Source organism: Oryza glaberrima, chromosome 2, assembly GCF_000147395.1.
Source record: "Oryza glaberrima chromosome 2, OglaRS2, whole genome shotgun sequence".
Taxonomy (NCBI): domain Eukaryota; kingdom Viridiplantae; phylum Streptophyta; class Magnoliopsida; order Poales; family Poaceae; genus Oryza; species Oryza glaberrima.
Window position 1 is genome coordinate 24,147,646 of NC_068327.1, and position 25,062 is coordinate 24,172,707.

At 43.6% G+C, this 25,062-nt stretch overlaps 2 protein-coding genes across 2 annotated transcripts; both read right to left on the bottom strand.

Moving 5' to 3' along the window:
* Positions 1 to 1,991: 1,991 nt before the first annotated feature.
* Positions 1,992 to 4,802, bottom strand: LOC127764458 (putative wall-associated receptor kinase-like 16). Its single transcript, XM_052289339.1, has 3 exons — positions 3,823 to 4,802; positions 3,537 to 3,707; positions 1,992 to 3,426 (listed from the first exon to the last, which is right to left on the bottom strand). The coding sequence occupies exons 1-3, from the start codon at positions 4,715 to 4,717 to the stop codon at positions 2,246 to 2,248; spliced, it is 2,247 nt and encodes a 748-aa protein (XP_052145299.1). The 5' UTR covers positions 4,718 to 4,802; the 3' UTR covers positions 1,992 to 2,245.
* Positions 4,803 to 9,730: 4,928 nt separating this feature from the next.
* On the bottom strand, positions 9,731 to 11,051 carry LOC127764459 (transcription factor MYB30). The gene is made up of 2 exons (XM_052289340.1): positions 10,668 to 11,051; positions 9,731 to 10,549 (listed from the first exon to the last, which is right to left on the bottom strand). The coding sequence occupies exons 1-2, from the start codon at positions 10,928 to 10,930 to the stop codon at positions 10,036 to 10,038; spliced, it is 777 nt and encodes a 258-aa protein (XP_052145300.1). The 5' UTR covers positions 10,931 to 11,051; the 3' UTR covers positions 9,731 to 10,035.
* Positions 11,052 to 25,062: the final 14,011 nt, after the last annotated feature.

Below are 25,062 nucleotides of genomic sequence, written 5' to 3' on the forward strand. Positions count from 1 at the left end.
AACACCTCGCATCGATGGGTGGAGATTGGCGGTGGTCCCCGAGCTTCGCCTCTTGCTGGCACCCGTCCTTGGGTTGCATCGATGATGTCGGCAGCGAGATCTAGTGATGGTGAGCTCTTGAAGAAATCCGTCCCTCCCGCGCTCCTATAATTCTAGAGCTTGAGGCCACGGGGAACTCCGCCCGACCAGGCCAATGCTGATTTGGGTGCACAAATAGAGACAAAGGAGAGGGAGTAGAGCATGAGGTCATCCTCGAGCTTTTGCTCTGCCCTTCGTCACGGGAATGGGGGAGCTTGGCGATGAGGGAAGTCTGAGCATGGCGGCGTCGTCCTTCAGTGAACCATATCGATGCCGCCTTCTGTCCCTCGCTGACAGATAGATGCTGGTGAGGTCACCTCGGCAAGCTCGAATCAAGGAGGAGGGCGCGATGGCGAGCGCATGGCGGGGAGGTATTTCTCGGTGCCGCACTCGAAGCATGGGAGGCGCGACACAGAGCATTAGCAGAGTTCAGACTCTTCCCTCTAGACAATGTCACTCTTCGGGTCCCTTTTTCTAGAGGATTTCGACAGCGGCCGCCCTTGGAGGGGGAGGGAACGGCGGCGACGCTCCACAATGAGGATTTCAACAACAGTGTCTCTCGGGAAGGGCTACGCGGCGGCGCTCCTGTGCATCGCCAAAGAGGGTCAAAGGGAAGCAGGCGGGGTCCCCCTCGTCGTAACCCCGCTCTGTCGTTGCCTTGTTCCGATGTTGCTGGAGGAAGGAGATATGTGGAGGAGACGAGCCAAAGCTCAACCAGTGCGTTGCCCAGTGCAAGGTGTGCCAAGATGCACCGGGACCTTTCTCAAGCCCACTCATCTGCAATGACGTGTACTGGGTGCCGACCCTAGCCTCTTCTATACGTCAAGGCCGTAGGGGGTATTGATGCGACAGGGCCTTCGGCACCAAGACGAACCCCACAACCTGCCGCTACGCAGACGAGGTGGTGTTGTGTGCCGCCGCGTGTAAGGATTACCAGCAGGTGGAGTCGTCGGATCTGCCTCGCTACGTCTGCAAGGACCGGTTCAGTGGTCATCCTGGGCCTAGGTGGTGTTTGAATCTACTAAAAATAAAAATTAAGTGTTTCAGGTAAAACGAGGTGGTAATAACGTGTGATTAATTAAGTTTTACTTATTAAAAACTTGAAAAATGGATTAATCTGATATTTTAGAACAACTTTCATATAGAAATTTTTCGCACGAAACGCACCATTTAGTAGTTTGAAAAGCGTGCCACGAAAATCTAAAACTTAATCCATTCTTTTGGGAGGAAAGGAACGGGGCCCTTGTTGCACACCTGACAAGTAGAACTGTCCTAGACGAACATGATTGATCTATCGAGAGAGAGTTGAGGTAAGGGAATGAAGGTGGGAGAGAAGGGATGATATGTGGGCTCTATATTTTTTTTGATAATTCATGTGATGACTGAACTGCTATGTCAGTGAATACCATCTTCAATATTGTCGTGGGTGTGATTTTAAACGGTTTTAATAGTTGAAGGAGTTATTATACTCGGTTTTACGATCGAGGGATATGAATTAGATACATCATATATTTAAGGGAGTAGAAGTGAACTTATTTTTTAGCATAATATGTCGGCCGTATTAGTTGCCGAATGCCGAGAGTAAACCACGGCCCACGTTGATTGAGTAGATGGAAGGAAATGTGTGTGCACGTGCTTTTCTAGTCAACAAAACAAAACAATAGAAATTTTGCTATATATTTATCGATAAATTTTCTTCTAAAAATTTATCATACGTAATTATAGTATAATTACAATTTAATTATATTGTAATTTGCATATAACTATAATGTAACTTATATCTAACTTTCATATAATTTTGAACCGTTAGATTTATTTTAAGATTTGTGCAAGGAAGTAAAAGAATTACAGCCTGCGAACATGAGAGAGAAATTGATTCCACGACCTCTATTTCAAAGAAATAGAATGTTACGACTTACGAAAGGATCTAGAAAGTTACATGTAAGTTATGTTGTAGTTATTCGTATGTTATAATGTAACTACACCGTGATTGAATTATAACATCGGTCAAATTTAATGCATAGGCAGCCCTAACGAGAATGCGTACACACACAGCTAGTACTCAATATACATCATTTGGAAGACAGTGTGAAAAGATGCAGCAATCTTGTTTGACTCTCAGACAATGGGATTTTCTTTTTCCGAATGGTGACAATGGGAGATGGCATCACCGTGGAGATTGGATTCCTAGATACGCCGAGTCAGTCAAGCTGACATACCCATTGCTAAGTTCTATTTCAGAGAACGTGCTTGGCGATCCTCTAACAAGCAATTTCTTCAGCTCCTCACTTTCATGCCGTCCCCAAGGATGCTCTGCTAGCTTCCTTAGCCTGTCAAGCTCCTCTGCAACCTGACGCATCGAGGGTCTCTTCTCACTAGACATATCCAGGCACTGCTTTGCTAGATCTGCCATTTGTTCAATCAGTTCAATGCTCTGCTCGCTTTGTATCTGGGAGTCCAGTATCCCCTCGAGCCTGTTCTCACTCATAGCTAGAAGGAAGTGTGACGAGAGATTCTTCTCCTCCTCGAGCGCCTGAAGGTTCAGTGCCTTCCGACACGTGAGCAGCTCTAGGAGAACGACACCGAAGCTGTACACGTCACTCTTATCCGTCAGTTTGCATGTCTGCATGTACTCTGGATCGAGGTAGCCGCAGGTCCCCTGAACAAGTGTGACGAACTGAGCCTCATCTGTTGGAGCCAGTGTGGAAGCACCAAAGTCCGAAACCTTCACGGTGTAGTTCTCGTCGATGAGCATGTTGGGCGATTTCACGTCGCCATGGATGATTGGGGGTGAAGCCCACGAGTGCAGGTACGCAAGCGCTTCGGCGGCCTCGTGCGCGATCTTCAGACGCGCCGCGAAGGAAATGCGCGACCCGTGTCGCCCGCCATGGATAAGTTGGTACAAGGTGCCATTCGGGATGAACTCGTAGACAAGCATGGGGACCTCCACCTCTAGGCAGCATCCATGGAGCTTGACGATGTTCCTGTGGTTGATCTGGGACAGAATGAGCATTTCCTTGCCAAACTCTTTCTTCTGCCTCTCGTTGATTAGCTTGCACCTCTTGATCGCAACCACTCTACCGTCTTTCAGAGTACCCCTGTAGACAGTGCCATTGCCTCCTTTCCCGAGCACATTTCGCTCATCGAATTTGTTAGTTGCTTCTTCTAGCTCTTCTTTGGTAAACACTGTGAAGGATAGTCCCTGATTTGACTTCATTTCTTCGAATAGCAACAGGCCACCATGCTGGTTAAAGTACCTCCTTTTTACAGTGGCAAGCCTCCTCTTTTGCTGGATCATGTAAGCAGAAGACATGATGATTACTAGTAGAGCTATGCCAATGCTAACACCTGCAGTAAAGGGGGTGGTTACAGAGAAATTTATGGAGCTCTACACATACATGATCGGCAGATAATCACTAGTCAAAGACTCAAAATGTACTAGAGAGCGTATGGCGTACCAATTGCGATGTGAACTCCGAGCTGAGATTTCTTGGCCTCGCATGTGCCAAAGTAAGCGTTGCCCGTAGTTTTATCAGGACAAGAACATCTGAATCCACCTGGAGTGTTAATGCAGGTACCAGGAACAGAGCACGGGTACTTGAATCTGCTGTCCTCACACTCGTTAATATCTGCAGAAAGCAAATTACTCTGTTTCTTTCACTACTAGTACCTTCTTCAGAAAACCAAACAAATACACAATCTTTATCTGAAGTTCTGAAACAGAATTATATACGAGTAGTTTACCTTGGCATCCGTCGAGGAGGTAAGGGTTTCCTTCAAAGCCGGCGGAGCAGTTGCAGAGGTAGCCCGGGCCGTTCCTCGAATCGACGCACTCGCTGTCGCGGCTGACGCACATGTAGCCCGTGGCGTTCCGCCTCGCCTCCCGGCACGTCTCCTTGCCGACCACCCAGTCGAGCACCAGGGGCACCTTGCCGCCGGTGGACTCCACGAAGTCGCCGGTGGTGACGTACGTCGTCCTGAACTCGAAGGAGGCGGCCTCGACCACCACTGCGTAGCTGCACCGGCCGACGGCGCCGGAGGTGGTGTTGAACTTCTCCTCGAACCCCACGACGTAGGAGTTGATCCCCCTCGGGATGGCCGCCTCGCAGCAGCCCATGCCGGAGCACGACCCGTTCTCCAGCCGCCCCACGCTGGGGCAGGTGGCCATGCACCCGGTCATGTACTCCGTCTCGTTCACCGACGTCACGTACGCGAGCGAGTTGCACCCGACGACGACGAGGCGGTTGCCCTCGTCGGAGACATGGAACCACGAGTCGGAGACGTCCCACCACCACGTGCTCTCCGCGTCCATCGACCGGGTCGTGGTGTTGTAGCACCACCGGTTGATGTCGTTGCGGACGCGCGCCTGCCCGCGGCGGAGGGAGACGTCCAGGACCTCGTACTCCCAGCAGAAGGGGCGGTAGCTGCCGTCGGCGGTGCGGTTGCAGGTGAGCCCGAAGGTAACGTCGCCCTCGCCGGTGTAGAGGTAGCAGCCGCGGCCGATGCCGAACGGGTAGGGGATGTCCACGTCGCCGCACCGGCGCTGGCACGCGGCGGCTGGCTGTGCAGCAGCCGTCGTCGTCGATGCTGCCGCCGGCCATGCCGAGGCGATCAGCACGGCCATCAACGGAAGAAGCATCGTCCTTACTGTACGTGTTCTGGTATGGTTGTGATTCTGCCTGCTTTTGTTGCGCTTAATCTGCTATATCATGGAGACATGGAAAGGTTTCTGTTCAGATTGAGCACTGTAAAATATCTAAAACGAACCAGCGATTGTGAATGGTGCCAACAGCAACCGCAATCGATCGCGTCATTCATCATTCAATACGAACGCGATCGGTTGACTGCACATGTGGACATATACAGGCCGAGGAAGAAGTGCATCAAGAAAACCAAGGATTGAAAATGATTGATTCAGCGTTTCAGCGAGCACAACGAGTAGACATCTTCTCAGATATGGTCAGATTCATGTGAAAAATGTTGGGTTCCCACAGGCCAAAGGCATATTTGACGAGAATTATTCAAAACTCTTAAGAGAACATCCTCTCGTATTTACATGTCACTTAAATAGTTATAAAAAAATTAGTAAAATATAACAAGATATATTAATATATGATATATCACTCCACAAATATGTAATGTCAAATTTAACCTTTACATGTTGCAACGAAAAAAAAAGATTGCGGCTAAACGTTAATTAGCTGTAAAAAAGACACGAATATTAGAGAAGGTTCTAATAGGAAGTGGGGCTTCGAACCGAAGTCATCTGACCCACCACATTGTGAAACTAGCCGGAAGATCTCTAATTAGATGTAGTTTAATTCCTCATAAGTTTAAAATCCACACTCCTCGTTTGACAGAATATATTGTACAAGAAAGAAGAAACGTAGCGGCTTTGACGTTGAAATTCCACAATGGGTATCAATTTTGTTCTGAAGATTGTACAAGCAATATGTATCAGTCCACGAGATACATTTTCCGAAAGGATGAAAGCTCCGTTCAGGATGATGTCTGAACTGGCAAAGTAGGTAGGCAGACGTTGATCAACCAGCTGCCAAGAGAAGTCAAGAACAAATTAATCAAGGAAACGGGAGATAAGCGCATCTTAAAAACGACATTTGCCCTTTCCGGATTCGCATGGGTAATTACTCCCTACGCTAATTACCCATTTTAATTTAGGGTAAGCCATTTTGATTTTTTTACTAATCAAACTTATTTAGATTTGGTATAGTTTATAGAAAAATTTAGCAATATTTGTCACATATAATGAGTTTTATTAAATATAACAATGAGTCGATAGAGTCAAATTAAACCGGTTAGGTACGAATTATGACATATATTTGAGGAAGCGATTTTTCTATATCTCACTTGAAAGATTTTTTTTCTTATCTCTCACTCGATTTTTTCACTCAAATTTACAGTGCATTTTCTTGTAAGTTACAGTGTAATTTTTGAATCTTCGCATGCAAATTTTAAATTTTATATTGGATTTAGTCTTTTTCTTGAAGATATGGTAATTAGTGTCCATTATGGTGCTTCTTAGTTGCTTTTTGCCTTTTACTGTGTCTATTGAATTTTAATCTAAAAATTAAAAATCTGTGTAATGTGATTATAAAAATCTTTCGAAAAATGCATAGGTACTCCCTTAAGGAAGTATAAGTTGGACATATTTCCCTTGAGGTAGTTCACACATAGTCGGGGCGGCGGGCCAAAGATTTTAGTTGGACTGGGCTTGCTTGCAGCAGTGGAAGTGATGGCGGAGATGGTCACTAGTCCGCTTTTGGGCTTGGAACTTGGTGGGCTACGCCTACCATATGCCATCGAATAAGTCTATTTTGTCTCACTCAACTCATGCTACTGGTTGAGTCGCATCCCTCAACCATAAAACCGGATATAACGTCACCCCGTCTATCAAAATCGGTGCAAATCACCTCCTTTAGTGTAGGAGGTGGTTTCATCCAACGTGGCAGATTGATTCGCTGAGTCATCAGGTGGAACCCACTTGCCAGCACCCTCCATCTCATCTCATCTTCTCCCACACCTCCCCCTCTCCCTCTTTCATCTCTTGCTTCTCTCTCACCATCCATCAGCAGCAGATGCCACACGGCGGCGACGGTACCAAGCTTTGTGACATGTGGAGGAGGAGCTTGCAGGTGACCGCACATGGAAGGAGGAGCTCGTCGGTCGGCCACACACATGGCCTGCGACGTGTGTGGGGAGGAGATTGCCGGCCTACCGTGTGTGGGGAGATGAGTCGCCCACTGGCTACGCACGGGGGAATGAGCTTGCTGGCCGGCCGCGCGCGAGGAGGGGCTCCTAGCGGGCCACGAGCGGGGTTAGGAGCTCGCCTGCCAGCCACGTGCAGAAAGCAGCTCATGGTAGGCTGCACAGGGAGAGAGGAGTCATTGACCGGCCACGCACGGGCGGAGGAGCTCACCGACCGGCAGCGCGCTAGGAGGAGCTCCCGTGGACCGCGCATAGGGGAGGGGGAGCTCCCGGCTAGCTGCGCACGGGGAGATGAGTCGTCGGCCGACCACTGTCGTCCCTCTCGGTTGTGGCGTCGGCAACTCCACCAGCGGGTTCAAAGCGAGCTTTTATTTTTACCTTTGTCACTTAAATGCGAGACTCGTATTTTCAACTCATTCCATGTCAAGGTTGCCATGTTAGCACACTTAGATCAAGTCAACCTGCCACTTCAACAAAAAAAACCGCTTCCAAAGCCATCGAAGAAGTCAATTTGCACCAGTTTATAAAGTTGGGGGAGGTGTTATATCTAGTTTTATAGTTAAGGGATATGATTTAACCAAAAGCAATAGTTGAGAGAGGCAAAATAGATGTATTCCTATGCGATCTGACGATATGGGCCGGAGTCCTGAATTAGTCGGCCGTGGTTTCGCTTTTGGGCTTAGATTGCACTATAGGATCTTGCCCACGTGTAAGCCCATTAATAGGCCTGTCAGAGATCGTTTGGCAAAACTGCAATGGCACAACGTCCCACTGACAATTCACACTGGCCACCGATTCCTCCGATCCGCCGTGCCGCAGGCTATCGTAGACGTGCACTCTCGTGCGCCATCTCGTGTTTTCTGCCTCGCCCTCGCGACGGCCCTTTGCTCGTGTGCCGCAGAGCGCGCGTACGCCTGTGAAAAATTCTCCGTTCTCCCCGCGGGACGCAGCCGCAAACGCTCGCTCGTTTCTGCCGGTGTTCCGTTTGCCTCTGTGACGACAGCGAGTCCATCATCCATAGGAAGGGGGTTTCCATTCGAGTCGGCGAGGCGGGGTGGCCGTCGGTAACGATTGCTACCATTGGTCACGTCAAAACTAAACTAGGGACTAGTTTGCAAAATTTACGATCGTACTCGTAATCGACGACTGTGACCCAAACCACTGAACCAGGGTCTATCTTGCAAAATACCACCGCTCGATCTTCGGCAGCCGGCCGTTGGATGGGGCCGTTCGCTGTCCAGATTGAGACGGAGGTACCTTTTCACGAAAACCACCCTTATACTACACATTATTACGCCATGTTCTCCTCGCCTTCGTTTAGCCGGATCTTTCCTCACGGCGGGCGCAGCCGGGGGAGTCGCTTTTGTCAGTTAGCGCCGAGGGTGGAAAGGCTGCGGCTATGAAGGAGGCCCCGTTCGCGGCGGCGGCGCGCGTACCAAGCCGCCATGGTCGCGCCTCGGCAGCTCTCGACCGCGACCCTACACGATCGGGCGGCAAACCGAGGACGGCCGGGCAGCGTGTGCGAGCGCAGTGGGCGGCGGACCGGCGGTGGCGTGCATACCGGCATACGGCGTCCCGATGGCAGGCTGGCAGCAGTGAGCAAGGCCGCTAGCTAGGCGGCGGCGGCCGGCCGCAGGCGGTGTCAGTGTACGCACCCGGCCATCGCCGCTCTGATGCACTCTGGTTTCCTTTTGAGTACTACTTCCTCCGTTTCACACTGTAAGTCATTATAACATTTTACACATTTATATTGATGTTAATGAATCTAAATAGATATATATGTCCAGATCCATTAACATCAATATGAATGTGAAAAATGCTAAAATGACTTATATTGTGAAACGGAGGGAGTATATACTACTGTGACTGGATCGCTGGGCTACTAATCTTCTTGAAATGCTCGTAAAACATTTTATCCAAATCTTCACCGTACCGTTTGTGGATATTTACAGAATCGAAGTCCAAGTATGCGTGTGAGACATGTGACTGTCAAGACATTTCATAATATACAACTATACAAGGGTCTTTTTTATTTTTCAGAAATGACGAATCTTCTCTGCCAATCGACAAGAGGAATTTCTAGGGAGCTGGTTTTACAGTTTTTTTTTTACAACTTCAAGTTGTTCTCTGTGCATGCACCTTAATTACTACTTCACCTTTGGATATTCCCTTATACATCGTCATAGTCGTCTTGCTGAGTTGCTAAACGCCTATCTCTGGTATATTGCAACTTCAAAATATATGTGCACGCTTTCATATCTTTTATTAATTTTATTAGATAATGGATAGAAATCCCTAACTCTGAATACTGTAAACATGTTTCTCGTAATTAATTTGCATCGACAAAGCTACCTTTCCACTTGACCATGATCTAAACGCTCGAATGCAAACTTTTAATTAGCCCGAAGAATAATGAAGTAGTACCACTTGAAACTTTATTAATGTTTAGCTGCATGTGTACATGTTTTATTCTACATTTTTTTTGTCAGGAAATGCTAAACACTATGATCTGATACCATAGAAAAATTTAGTAAATGCATATAGAAGACAGATGCATGACTATGGCCCATATACGACATGGATTGATGACTAGTACTAGTTGTATTTAGTAGTTGGAGATAAAGCCATGACTTAGCTAGCTGTAGATATATTGGTGGTATTTTTGTTCTTGGAGTTGGATATATATAGCTGATATACTGGTGTTGTTTGAGCAAGCCATTTTATTTATATTTAGACTAAAGTGTTATGACTTTAAAACCACCTTATTCTATGTTATAACATTAATATATTCATAAAAATCTAGTAGGAGTTAGGCCTGTATCAAATAGATCCGAATATGTTAGATTTTTCAAACTCTGGCGTATGGTGCGTCCAAGTATTGAAATTTTGCTCTTTCGTAAAGGGATCTCGTGAAGCATCTATCTATTTGGAATTTTGGATCATTTCGCCTTTCTCTTTCGACACAAGAAATTTGAGGGGTCAAAAGTTTTGACCAAAGTACGTATCTGCGCCTATCACTACTGCGGCGCAGACATCTTACTTTCACCTAGTCACGATCGACCTCATTTTTTTCTCCAATGAACACCGCCATGAAAGATAATATTGCCTTCTTTCGTTTCCCATCAATCTCTCCGCTTTGTAAAGATTTACACAGCTCCAAAGATTCAAAGAATAGTGGTGGTAAGAAAAATGAACAAGAGATCGACCCAAGAGGCCAATTCTCTGCCTAAATTAAATCTGGGGCAAATTCTGCATGCCACCGGCCTGGATGAACAGCTTGAGCCAGAAGTCGTCCATGTCGTCGTCGTTGCTCGACGACGGCGAGGCACCGCCCGCGCCGAGAGGATCGCCGCCGCTCATCTCCATCCCGGAGTCGGTGCTGTCCACCGTCATTGCCAGCGTCTCCGACCAGAAGCTGTCGTCGATCTGGAACTCCTCCTCCGAGGTGAAACTGTCCGTGGTGTTGTGATCCGCGGAGGAGGCCATCGAGTACGAGTACTCCTCGGTGGTGGCGGCCGACGTCGTCGTGGTCGAGAGCGACTGCTCCGGCGACACCGGCACGGTGGTCGGAACGTCGATCGCCACCGCCACCGCCGCAGCCTTCTTGGTCGCCTTTCGCTTGGGCGCGGCGGCTTCCCGGCCGGACGACGGCTTCGGCTCCAGCCGCTTCTTGAGGTGAGTGTGCCACACATTCTTGATCTCGTTGTCCGTCCTCCCCGGCAGCCTCGCTGCAATCGCGGACCATCTGAATCATTCGCCACAAATCGAGTTAATTAACCAATAAACAAATCCGAGACAAAATCTTTCGCGTATCCAAGGCAAAAGATTAGTAAACTAGTATTGGACAGTGGCTTGAAAAGTACCGGTTGCCGAGAAGGTCGTGGAGGTGGATGATGGCGTCCTCCTCCTCGCGGGTGAAGTTGCCGCGCTTGATGTCGGGGCGGAGGTAGTTGATCCACCGGAGGCGGCAGCTCTTGCCGCAGCGGAGCAGGCCGGCCTGCCTCGGCAGCGCGCGCCAGTTGCTGTGCCCGTGCCGCTCGATGTGCGCCACCAGGATCCTGTCCTCCTCCGCCGTCCACGGCCCCCTCTTCAGCCCCATCTTCTCGCAGCACGGCGCCCTCCCCATTGCCGACCTTTCCTCCTCTCGTTCGAGCTCTCGCGCCCTGTGCGTTTGTTTGTGTTTGTGTGTGATGGATTGATTGCTCGGTGTGTGTGTGTGTGTTGCTGATGCTGCGTCGTCTGTGTGATGCTGCGGAATGGGAGGGGGGAAGCGGCGGGGTATTTATGCGCGGGGCGCGGCTACAGCGAACGTGGTCAATTGGGGCAGCTTCGTCGCAGCCTCACATAGACGCATGGGGATTTCTTCATTGTTTTTTTATTGGCTCTGATCGAGTCCGTGTTGCTTTGTTCGTTTTTCTTTAATCAATGGGGATTTGTTTGTAGCGACTTGTACGTTGTAGGGTACAGGCATGATGCATCGGAGGAATGGAGGATGCAGTATTGCAGTGACGTACCCCACGAGTGTCGGTTTGTATAGTGGAGTACTAGCTGTGAGATTTTGGAGATCGGATGGTGTAGATTAATCCAACACTGTAGCTAGAATGTCGTGTGCTACGATATAATTTCAAATGACTACATAAATGCTAAACTGACCAGAGCTCTTATATTCTAAAAGACGAAAACATTTAAACATGTGCTAGAGTACATATTTATAATCTTATTATGAACCATATACAAATGATGTACTAGTGGCTTCCTTCCTTCTTGCGCTCCATACTATTATCATGGTACGAGGGATTCAATAAATGATTCTAGACTTAACTTGAGTAATATCCTAAACATACCTCCTAAATAATTTTTGAAGACAAGGAAAGAAATACAACACTAAAGCCCTAAAATAAGAAGACCGCAACTCTCCTCAACATCCATTGTTCACAAGTCGCCAACCTCCTTCATAAGGTTTCACACCGATAGCGAGCTCCTCTATCCTTGTGCCACCAAGCACACTATCTCCTGTACCGTGTCATCGCCCCTCCTCCGTCCCGGCACTGCTTGAAGTAAGCAACCCTAGCACAACACTGCTGGAACATGACGTTGATAGTACTATAAACTAGATATGTCATTTCCATGTCCGAAAATATGGCTTTAAGTGTTATATTTATGTTTGAATTACGATGGTGTGAAAAACAAGAAATAAACATGTGGTGTATATGGAAATAGAAGATAAAGAAAATATATATGTGCTGACAATGGGGGGGCTACAACTGAATCTGGGGTCATAATTTGAGGACTCGAAAAATAAGGGTAGCCCTCATTTAGTCCTTGGGAGCTTCAAAATAGGGAAATACTTTTAGGTTCTGTTTTTTTAAAAAAAACAAAAGTTTTAAATGTGTGGCTTTTTTATAGTTGTTTTCTTAGCATTCATGAAAATAAATAAGTGAAAAACCTGACTAGAATTAATTTTATAATTGAATTCTAAATTTCAAAATGAATTGTACTTTTGCATCCTTGGCAGCTGCCTAGTACATTGAAGCAAATTCTGCTGGCTCACGAGTCATTGCTAAAAGTAGAATAAACTGACATCGATATGTTAGAGCGTATTACTTATGTATCTTGACTTTCCGATATTTAGTATTCTAATTTTCATGAAGACATCTCGTACAGAAAATTATCGTGTTCAAAGGTACACATCGCAAAACTTCAACCTAGCTATATATCGGCCCGGCGCAAAACTTCAACCTATATTAAAATGTCATATACGTAATGTCCAAGTAGACCTCATCAGTGTTTGCTCGTGACAAACTTCTAAGGAAGATAAGGATTACCAGTTCTACACTAGGTTTTATTAGATTTCTTAGCATATACTCCCTCCGTTTCGTTTTATTTGACACCGTTAACTTTTTAGCACATGTTTGACCGCTCGTCTTATTCAAAAAAAAATTAAATAATTATTAATTCTTTTGCTATCATTTGATTCATTGTTAAATATACTTTTATGCATACGTATAGTTTTACATATTTCACAAAAGTTTTTGAATAAGACGAGCGATCAAACATGTGCTAAAAAGTCAACGGTGTCAAATAAAACGAAACGGAGGGAGTATATTGCGGTATACAAAGATAAGCATGACGATCAAATAACTCTCGATAACTAGCTAAGCCCACATTGGTAACAACTTTAGACCATTTCTGCACGTTTTTGCCTTTTTGGGAAGACTAACTAATGAATACCAAGTTGAATTATTGACATAATCCAACCAGTTCAGTGGTGAATGCATGAAGTTTGAACGCGCCGTTACTTCTGTCTTAGCCAGAGAAGTGCTTGTCGATCGAGGATTAGGATAAAAAGCTACCCGAAAAAGGATGCCAGAAAAAGTCGCATTGAGCATCTTTCTTAATCTCTCTTTGATTGGAAGATCCATTTACGATTAATTAGACGATGATGGTAGAATAATTTAACCAAGCGGACGAATCCAGCTAGTGCACTGTATCGCGTTCTACTACTAATCTACTACGAAGGGCTCAGTCATCAGGCACTGTGGTTTGAAATCTAAACGACTTTTCGGTTTGGAGACCTTTGTGTGATGATATGTGTGGAAATTTCAGACGAGGTCGTACGTCTATTCGGGTTGCAGATCGGTTCAATCATATTTTTGCAGAAAAGACGAGATCGGTTCAATCAAGTGGGTTTTTTTTTCTTCTGGATTTGGTCTAACTAAGTCGCCTCAGATCACCTGCTCGAATATGTGAGCACTTCGCTTTACTCACTCCATCCCTAAATATAAATATTTTTAGCACAGTGACAAGTCAAACATTTTTAACTTTAACTATTAATATAAAAAATAAAAAAGATCAACAATATAAAATTGATGTTACTAGATTTATTATTAAACAAACAATCATAATATGCAACTCTTTTTATTTAAAACATCTCATTTTTATAAAAAAAATACTGTCGGTCAAAGTAACATGTCGGAGAATGTGCCAGAGTAAAAAAGGGCTTATATTTTAGGACGGGGGAGTAATTTGCTTCGTGGCGTGCATGTGATCCTTCGGCGTCGACGACGTCGCCGTCGAATCGTCGACGATGGCCGCCGTCGAGAGGCGTCAGCGAACGCTTCAGTTTCAACCCAGGAGAGATTGATGATGTATCCACCAGCTCGATCGATCGCTCTAGATCCGTCTGATTTTATTAGTAAAAGGATCGGATAAACTGCGCTGGTGAATTAATGGTGACAAGCACAATATAAAAGGATGATAAGACGTGATCAAGCAGTGTATTGTGCAAGCTTCTTTTTTAGCCGAGACGCTTTCAACAACACTGTTATTTTACTGGTGTCATCATGCAAGTAAACTAGTTCTTGATCATCTCCAATAATTAATGCAAGCAAGTATATGGACGACCAAGCAAGTTCTGGAACGTGTGGATGAATTCTACACGGAGGATCGATGATTGCATAGTAAATATCTTGTGCTCTGTGTTTTATAACTAACGGGGCCTATAATTAACACTCGCTGTTGATAGCGTGACACTGACACTGACACCCCTGGGCCCGTACAGTACGTGCTGGCAGAGAGAAGAGAAGGGAAAGGGAGAAAGCGAGACGCCTCTCTGTTCTCTGCCATTGTTGGGGCTTTGTCGACGGTGACTATCTACGCGGCGCGGCCGTTTGCAAGCTACCGTGACTCCCGGTCGACATGCTCATCTTGGCTCATGCACGCACGCGCACGGGACGACGCATGCAAATTTATGGCGAAAACGATCGACCGACCGGAGGACGCGCGATTGATCGAGAGAGAGCAAGCCCAACTGCGAGTTGGCTGGCGTCGGTCGATACTTATAGCCATGACCCCATGAGTACGATCTCACCTGAGCCTAGTTTTGGCCGACGCGTGACAAGGTGCTACATCGTACTAGTACTAGTAGTACGTGTTTGCTAGATTTCCGTTGGTCGTCGTTCCAGTGTGCTTGGTCCCAGCGGTGCCACGCATATGACGAGATTGTGTAGGCTTGTAGCCCCGAATGGATTCTGGAGGTATGTGTGCTGTCATTGCGGTTGGTTAATTGGCTGTAGTCATAATTATACTACCAAAATTAACTTGTGGTCCCCAAGTGCACTAATACATCCTACACTTATTTGATCACATGAACATGATAAGGGGATAAATAGTTCCATTTTCTCACACCTAACTAACACAAAAGGTTTACTTAATTCCCTTCTCCTTATAATACTAGGTCAAATACGTCCTAGAGATGGTTGCGCAGCAAACGGCACTACTACATAAAAGAATTTTTCTGTACGAGCACCCCAATAAACTGCAGGTGAACCATAAGTATCTGAGTTTATAAAAATTGACCTCCTTTTTGCATACGGATCAAGAGACCCGCATGCAAAAAAAAAACACTATTTTTATAGGCGAACCTCTTAGTAGTCCCCGCATGCAAAATCCCTCCATGGCTCCACCCCACTTTTCCAACCTTTTTTTCATCCTCCCCTCCCCTCTCTCTCTCTCCCACCCACTCCTCTCCCCCACTCCTCTCCTCTCTCGCGGCCCACTCCTCTTCCCTCTCCTTCCTCCCTCACGGAAAAATGACGATTTTCAGATCTTTTGGTGCAGACGTGTCTCTGATCTGCACGTGAAAATCTAGTTTTGTTTGTCTGGGAAAATTGTTTCTGTGCTAGCGCGGATGGTTCCATCGTATCAGTGGCTCGATAATGATCAATAATATTACAACTAAGATAGGCAATATATAGTACTACCGACGTGAAGAACCCTATTTATACCAAATATGATCGTGTATAACTAATCACTCGAGGTAGTAGAACTCGTCTTATAGATAAGTCTTATGCCAACATTAGGAGATCGTCTCTATACTAAATTAATTAAGTCTTGTCGACGTTTGAGAGTCACGACTAGGGTATTTGGATAGTATGGGGATTGTTGGTACCAGGGCATATGCGAGATTGAGGTAAAATAGATCGGGAGATGGATTTTTATACAGGTTCAGGCCCTTTATCTTACAGGTAATAGCCCTACATCCTGTTGGTCGAAGCCGGTGTTGCTCTTTATTCATTTGGATCACACAAATATAATATCTGGGCTAACCTATCTAACTGTCGTTGACTTAACGACTAGATAAACAACCCGTAGTCGACGGCAGGGTAGTCTTCCTCCTCGAATGCAAACTCTTCGAGATCAGAGATAGCGCTAGATCCCTCTTGCTGGCTTCCGTAGACACCAGATGGGGTATGGCTAGGCTAATTTCTTATGTCGAGATCCGGCAACGTGTGTTGGCTTATGGTTTTGTGGCCTATGGTGGGTGTGTCCCCTCTCCTCCTAGGTGGCTTGTATTTATACCCATAGTTGCCCCCTTGTCCAAGTAGAACTAGGGGGATAAATATGATACGATCTGTGTAGTCCTTGTCGTTTCCATGCAGAACTCTATTTGTCCTTTCTTATCCGGAACTCTTTCTATATACGAGGTTTGTTTCTATATAAGACATGGTATGTGGTGGGTTCTGCCGATTTTAGTCGATTACTATTAGGTATGTGGTATCCATAACCCTGACAAGTCTTGTGAGTTTTAGATGAGAACTTCTATGGCTTGAAAAAATACAGGTGGATTTAAATTTGTAAGGATGTACTCACTCCATCCAACATAAATACACCTAGGATTGGATGTTACCTGTCTAGATTCGTTGTAGTATGAAATATCACATCCAATACTGGGTGCGCTTATATGGGCTTCAAAACTTCGTAAATATCACATTCGTTATACTATGAGTAGTCATAATATGGAGATCACTACTACCTCTAGTTCTTTTTGTCATGTTTACCGTAAAATCTCTACAATTAAAAGGTACTAGCATGTATATCATATTACCTTCAACACACAAATCTTAATAACCCTTTTTGCTGGTTCACTTTTACACTATATCACTTTTTTTACTCTTTTTTTAAATATTATGTAAATGCTATTTCTTACCTCATCTTTTCTCTTCTTACTTCTCTCATTTATCTCATCACCTAATCCTACGTGATGTTTTTAGAGGCAGCAGACAAACACTCATGATACTTGCACTGATAGTCCAATTACTACAGAAAACTAAGCCAACGTTTTGGACGGATGCCGAAGATTTCGAGTTATTTTTAAGATTGACCCGAGGACACCGCAGAAGTTTCTTTGCACGGCAGCACGTGCGCGGGTGCGTCCCTAGGTTGACCAATCTAAGGAGGATGCAAGCCAGTACTACGCAAGTACGCAACTGTGCATGCATTGCCACTGCCGCTGCAGGCTGCCCCAAGACCAAAAGAGACCAAAGAGAGCAGAGCAGAAGAACGGTCAAACCGTTCAACGGCCCTTCGCGTACATGCATGTGGATGTGGCTCCGTCGAGTCAAACTGGCTGCGAACGACGATTGGCCGTTGGCGGACGCATATGCATTCGCTATAATTCTTTAGATAAGGTTATTGATATTTTAGATAAGATTAAAATTAATTTTTATAACTTTAACTATCAATAACTTTCATATCAAAATATTAAGTTTAAAACACTACAACAATATATATATATATATATATATATATATATATATATATATATATATATATATATATATATATATATATATATATATATATATATATATATATATAGTCTTACAAGGTACAGTAACAAAAATAAAAACTATTTATTTATTATATATTAAAAATCAGTAAAATATATATATGTTGTAGACCGTGCCATTATCTAAAATATAAAAACTAAAATTATGAAAACAGGAGAATGGCTAGTTGAAGGCCAAAGCATCAATTAGAAATTTCTTTTTTATAATATTTAGGGTGTAATATTTGTCCAATTAGACGATATGCTAGATTATCAAACTTAGTGATAATATCTTGACAGTAGAAATGAATAAGTTAATTAACTATTACTAACTTCAGTTCGAAGATAAGGTTTTTGTTCCACTAAAAAAACTATCGCAAAATTTAAAGGTTGTTTTAAAATACGACTCTAACAAAATTATATTCAAAAATCTTTTGTAAAAACCGCATGAACTTAAAAGGCGAACCCATAACCATCTGTAATCCATACATAACAAAAAAAAAAACAGGGCTTTCGCGTACACTTTTTCCCACTTTGCCATCGAGTGTTTGATGAAATTAACCTCCCTAAACAAAATATAGACTTTGATCGACGAACTTGCATGCTTCAAAGATGAGGGACGGTTGACCACTGTCACGTTACGTTCATACACTTGATGTGTGTACTCGTCCATCACTCCATCGACCGTCGTACTATGCTGAAGTGTTGACACTGCCCTGCCGGCTATGTCGTTGTCTTCCCCGACGTTTTACCGGCCGCAACTTGCTCGATCGATCTCCGTTGGAAAGGTCTAATGCGAGAGACAAGTCACGCAGAGCTAGCTGCATATTACTCCCTTCCTTTCACAATGTAATACTTTCTAGTATTGCCCCCCACATAGATATAGATATTAATAAATCTAAACACACACACACACACACATATATATATATATATATATATATATATAAAAATGTGAGCAATGCTAGAAAGTCTTACATTGTGAAACGGAGGAAGTACGTGCCAATGTGCTGTATTTAGAATGGCTAGTGAAGTGTGCATATATGCTTTCTGTGATCCCTAGGTACTCAACTATCTTATAATATAAGGTATTTCGAAGAGATATGACATTCTAATATATGAATCTGGATAGAGAGTGCCTTCAAAATTCTTATATTACATTTTAGGATGGATTAGTTATCTATCTTCTTCTCTCCTTGCAAAATCCCAGTAACCAATGTGGCGTGTCACTGCTTGTATTATATGCTTCTTCTAATATATTAATGTGTGTAAAGCTTTTAGGTGTTTGTAAAAAGAAAATTTGCTACAATAAACTTAAGAAATGGTTTCTGTACGACCTCTGCAGAAAATGTGTATACGCAAGGCAATATAACATGTTAATCAGTTGGAGTAGTTAGCAGTGCTAGTTTTCTTTTATGGTAGTGCCTTTTGGATAAACAGAAAACGCGGCGTACGTAAGGTTTAATTAAACAGAAAACGTATCGTACAGTTCAGGCGAAAAAAGGAAAAAAAACAAAAAGAAGAACGACAACAAACGTGACCAGTTTAAAGTAAGACGCTTGTGCCCTCGTTTTTCTCCTGTGGGCTTGACAGTTAAATTAATCGCAAAAGGCAAGATACATGCAGCTAATATACTGACAATAGATCATTTAACTAATACTAATGTCCTGCGAGTATTTCTTTCTTTTTTCATGAATGAATGTCCCGTGAGGATATTATTATTACAATACTATACTACGACTTTGTTTGGATTTTTTAGGCTATTAAATAGCTCTTCGGAATCTTACTATTTAGGAGTATTAAATGTATATTACTGACAAAACCAATTCCATAATCCCTAAGCTATTTTACGAGACGAATATAACGAAGTATATTAATATATGTTTAGCAGATGGTTACTATAGTATCACTGTAGCAAATCATAGATTAATATACCTCGTTAGATTCGTCTCGCAAAATAGCCCAGAGATTATGGAATGAGTTTTATCAGTAATCTATGTATAATACTTCTAAATAGCAAGATTTCGGAGTGCTATTATAGCCCGGAGTATCAAACATGGCCTACATGCACCTTTGATCGATACGCATAGGACAAGACACAGGTCGTTGCAAATTACAAAAGCCTACTACTATAGTAGAGAAACTGCCGCTTTGGCGGTCATCATCACCATATGGATACATTTCGTCGCCTTCTTCGATATATCCATCTCCTGCTGCCTTGTCCATTTGTCAATTTGTCATACATCAAAGCCCATCGCTCGCAGGTAGCAGCTGCCAGGATCGTTCCTAGCTGATCGAGCTGACAAAGTCATGTACAGTAATCTCAAGAGTGGATCTGCAGTTGTCGCCAATCATGCCTGAATTAAGCTGCGGGATCTCTGTCGCTGTACAAAGTTTCTTTATCCGATCCGTAGTAGTAGTACTATACTAGTACTAGCATAGTGTGACGATGACAGTTTTCCGAGCTACTCCCTCCGTCAAAGAAAAGCAAACTCTGGATTTCGGTGTCTAACTTTAGCTATCCGTCTTATATGAAATTTTTTTATAATTTGTATTTTCATTGTTGTTAGATGATAAAACATGATTAATATTTGTCGGTGATATGGACCCGGGGTAGCTTGGGGTCGGGCCACCCCTAAACCCACGTGGCTCCCCGCGAGGGGGATCAAGCCCGGGGTGGAGCGGTGGCTACCCCCACCCAGCTAGAGGGAGGAGGCCGCCCTCAACCCCACGTGGCTCTCCCCGAGGGGGGTTGAGCCCGGGGTGTTGTGGCGGCTGCCCCCTCTCAGCTTGGGGTCGGGCCGCCCTCAAACCCACGTGGCTCTCCCCGAAGGGGGTCGAGCCCGGGGTGTTGTGGCGGCTACCCCCTCCCAGCTTGGGGTCGGGCCGCCCCCAAACCCACGTGACTCCCCGCGAGGGGGGATCAAGTCCAGGGTGGAGCGGTGGCTACCCCCTCCCAGCTAGAGGGAGGAGGCCGCCCTCAAACCCACGTGGCTCTCCCCGAGGGGGGTCGAGCCCGCGGGTTGCGGCGGCTGCCCCTTCCCAGCTTGGGGTCGGGCCGCCCCCAAACCCACGTGGCTCCCCCCGAGGGAGGTCGAGCCCGGGGTGGCGCAGCGGCTACCCCCTCCCAGCTAGAGGGAGGAGGCCGCCCTCAAACTCACGTGGCTCTCCCCGAGGGGGGTCGAGCCCGGGGTGTTGTGGCGGCTGCCCCCTCCCAGCTTGGGGTTAGGCCGCCCCCAAACCCACGTGGCTCCCCCCGAGGGGGTCGAGCCCGGGGTGGCGCGGTGGCTGCCCCCTCCAAGCTAGAGGGAGGAGGCCGCCCTCGCTTGGGGTCGAGCTGCCCCGACCCTCTCCACGTATCAGCTCACGTGTATAGGGTTAGGTGGGCGCGCCTAACCCCCTCCAAGCTACGTTGAACCTTTATTTCTTACCAACAGATTTGTGCAAACTTAGATGAATGCATGATAATTTTACCATATATTGATGTACGTGGAACAACAAATCTAACCATATGACGTTTCAGTGTATTTCTAACATGCTTGTTTCGAAGTCTAGAAATTACTACTACTACCTTAAGTCACAAATAAATATATTTTGAACATATATCGATACAGTCACCTAGACATTAATTGATGGTCAATTACTAGTATAGACCCTATGAAACACATATCAAAGTTATACTCTTTCCGGATCAAAAATAAATACAGTTTTGCACTGTTCATATATAACGTTTGACCATTCATCTTATTTGAATTTTTTATGATTAGTATTATTATTATTATTATTAGATGACAAAACATAAATAGTACTTTATGTGTGACTATTTTTTTATTTTTTTCATAAATTTTTCAAATAAGACAAACGGTCAAACGTTGGATACGGATAACCACGACTGCACTAATTTTGGGACGGAGGTAGTACTATTTTTTAACTTCTTTGAAAACAAATATAGTCACATCACTCCCAAAAGTTGAACTAAATAAAGGGATTTTGATTATAAAAATTTAAACGTATTGATTGCGCACATTACAGAACATAAGTGATACGAGGAAGTAACATATTACTTCCTCCTTCTAAAAGTCTAAGAGCTACTATTTCATTCTTTGGTTTTTCTAAAAGCCTAAGTTCTATTTGTAGTTATTATGTGCTAAATTAAATTGTTGATAGGAATCTAAGAAGCCATTTTAATATTTATTGGTTGCATATTTATTGGTTTTTGTCATATGGTGAATGAATTAATTGCTTCTTGGTCTTGGTGCAAAAAGGAATAGGAATCGGATTTTTTGGAAGGAAAAAAAATCATCGTGTGATAATGGTGGGTCTAGATTATAATGTTTTAGATTACTGATATATCACCATGTGTAAAGTACAAATGTATTTATGAAAAGCAAAACATGAGCTGTAAACCAAATCCCATTAAATTTTCTTTTGGAGGAAATCCAATTATAAGTCTAGCTCCGTAAAGTTGTGAAAAATCCAAGCTAAAAGTCAAGGGAAATTGTGTTATTGCTCTTATTACTTTGAATTATAATCATGATTTTACCCTTGTTTTTAGGATCTGTGATGTTGCTTCAATTTTTAGCTGAAATTCCAGCTTGCCCCTGTCTATTAAATCGTATTGATGGTGTTTTTTTTTAAAACCGAAGCCGACAAAGCCGGTGTTATATTAAGTAGGGGAGGAAAAAGTATTTACAAGATCACCAAAATGGTGAAAGAGAGAGAGGGGGAGAGAAGAAGCTACTAAAACAATGAAAAAAAACATCCTAGGTGGATAATCTTGCGATATTTGTTGCTCCACATATATTTCATAGCTTGATTTCGTCATGTATCTTGTCTAATAGCTGCGGCAGGTATTTTTCCTGATTTCGAAATACTTGTTTGTTCCGCTTACACCATATTTCCCATGCTACCAGCATGTGAACTGTTTTTTTTTTATTTGGCTGTCTTTTCCACATTTTATATCCATACTTTTGTGATGAAAAGACATGTATACGCTTGTATATTGTTACAAATTTGCCCATATTATCTTTATACAATAGTTGTGGTTTTAACCATAATTTTATATAAAGGTTGTGTTTCTACCCATACTTTTGTATCCAAAGCTTAAATAAGTGCTTATGCTAAAAAATGTACCTTATGCTAAAAATAGGAGCAAAATAAAAAAACACTAAAAAAAGGAGTAAAATCAGAATCGCACTTGACAATAAGGACAAGAACACAGTTATCCTTTGAAGTTACCGACTTAAGATTTGAATGGTAAAGCTGTGACATCAAAGTGTTAATTAGGAACAAATGGAACAGAGAAAAGAAAATAGATGCGCCGTTACATATGACTATATCAGCAACCATATTATCGTCATTACGCGGACCAAGTACTGTTGAATCCAAAGACCAAATTTAGCAAGATTGATAATCTGCTACTACGCTTATAATACGCGTAAGGTAAAGAGTCCCAGTCGAGGATCCTACAATATAACTAAACTACACAGAGTGAACAAAAATTCGTCAAATGGCAGGCGATCGAGCACGTGTATTCACACTGGACCTTTGTGTTGGCCTCACTTCAAGTCATCTAGCTATCTAGGCACATAAGCAACTACGCAAGTTGGTACGCCTCACTAACATTTTGTTACTAATTCTTAACGATGCGAAATCTATGCGTTTTGACATTTTGACTACACGTCGACACGAGAAGAAGAATTCGTCTTTAACAAAATAAAAAAATTAAAGCGTTGGAACATATATTTATATACACATGTAGGAACCGCACATATGCATAGATGTTCACATGTGTCCGATGTGTTAACGTCAGTTCGATCGTCATCCGATCGTCATTTGTCACCATGTAGTTTAGGTCCATCCGTGACGACAGTTACAACGACGCTGTTCCTGGTTTTCTCTGCTACCAAAAGTGAGCAAAAAAGCTAGTAGAAAAACTTTGTTTTACTCTATTAACTCCAACACTAATCAAGCCAACGCCGAATCTACTTAACTTTCCGGCATTTTGGATCTTGGAGCGAGTATTGTGACCCTTGACTTGAGAAAAAAAACAGAGGCTTGAGGCGACGAAATGGGAGTCGCTTTTACCTCCCGGCCGTTCCATTTCCAAAAGTTTCTCTGGACTCAGCAAGTGAAGAAATTTGGCTTCATGATTCGAGTCTGCATGGCTTTATCGCAGAGTTGATTTTTCTGTGACCTTTAGGCTGTTAATCCACAGTACTCGCACTGCAAGTTGCAAGTGTTAAAAGTGAAGATGAGACGGTAAAAAAAGTTGCAAAGCTATATACGGCGTGGCTCGAAAGGAATTAACAGTTTAACACCGAGCCATTAATCAATCTAGCAAGCATCCATTGACGAAGACTACCAAGTGAGTTGTCATGTGGAAAGTGGGCAGAAATTTGGGACTTTATTGAATTAGAATACTTTACCGCGGTTCAATAAAAGTAAAATAAAAAAAAGAGATTAAAAAAAGAATTACATTAAATATAGAATATAGATAAATAAACATACACATCTAGATATATTCTAGATCTTCTTTCTTGACTATATATTTTAGTATTTTAATAAATTCAATATTAAAAACCCTAACCTGTCCTATTAATGTGTATCTATCCATAATATTTTAGAATATTGTGGAATTAGAGAAATTTGCACACTTTCTCATTTGATTCGCGAGGAGCTGGATGAGAAGAAACTCTCATGTCCAGTTTTTGTAGTAGAGATGGAACTAAGAGAGAACCATCGACTATAACACCAAAAGGACCAGATTTCGTAAACAACATAGAGGAAGAATAAAGGGAAAATCCTATCGAGGCAATTGTTTTTGTTTTGATAGATATGCTCTTCAAGCACTTGAACCCACTTGGATTACGGCGAGGCAGATAGAAGCAGGACGAAGAGCAATGACACGATATGCACGTCGTGGTGGAAAAATCTGGGTACGTATATTTCCCGACAAAACGGTTACAATAAGACCGACGGAAACACGTATGGGTTCGGGAAAGGGATCCACCGAATATTGGGTAGCCGTTGTTAAACCATGTCGAATACTTTATGAAATGGGCGGAGTATTCGAAACTGTAGCTAGAGCAGCTATTTCCATAGCTGCCAGCAAAATGCCCATACGAAGTCAATTTCTTCGGTTAGAAATATAACCCCCCCCAAAAAAAAAGTAGTATTAAAAATAAAAAACCAAGTTCTTCTTTCTGGAAAGACAATATTTCTTTCATCTTTTTGCATTGAAATAGCAAATTGAAATCAAAATAATATGATTCAACCTCAGACCCTTTTAAATGTAGAACTCGAAAATTAATGTGTATTAAGTCATAGGAGCTGCTAGTAATCAGCGATATGCTCGTATTGGTGATGTAATTGGGCTCTTCGATCGTGTAGTACTGTAGTCCTATTCCGGGTCACCAGCAGTCTACCGAGGGCAAGAACAACTTTACATTTTGTGGAGCTCACCAAGGTAGAAAAGCTATCGATATCAAACGCTTTGATTAACTATGGGGCGTTCACTTGATGGGTGAAACCGTTTCGGCCAAATACATCCTTGACTCAGAAGCGGGATTGATTTCATTATCAAAAAAATAAGTCAAACCGTCATTTGGACTGAAAAAAAGGGGGAGATTTTCGTGAAGAGTTGAAAC

Bases quoted from the DNA above. Each gene is read 5' to 3' on its own strand.
- LOC127764458 (XM_052289339.1), bottom strand. From the start codon at position 4,717: ATGCTTCTTCCGTTGATGGCCGTGCTGATCGCCTCGGCATGGCCGGCG. The intron at 3,708-3,822 runs GTAAACTACTCG...TGCTTTCTGCAG, and splicing joins CCTCCTCGACGGATGCCAAG to ATATTAACGAGTGTGAGGAC. The intron at 3,427-3,536 runs GTACGCCATACG...CCTTTACTGCAG, and splicing joins CGGAGTTCACATCGCAATTG to GTGTTAGCATTGGCATAGCT.
- LOC127764459 (XM_052289340.1), bottom strand. From the start codon at position 10,930: ATGGGGAGGGCGCCGTGCTGCGAGAAGATGGGGCTGAAGAGGGGGCCG. The intron at 10,550-10,667 runs GTACTTTTCAAG...CGAATGATTCAG, and splicing joins CACGACCTTCTCGGCAACCG to ATGGTCCGCGATTGCAGCGA.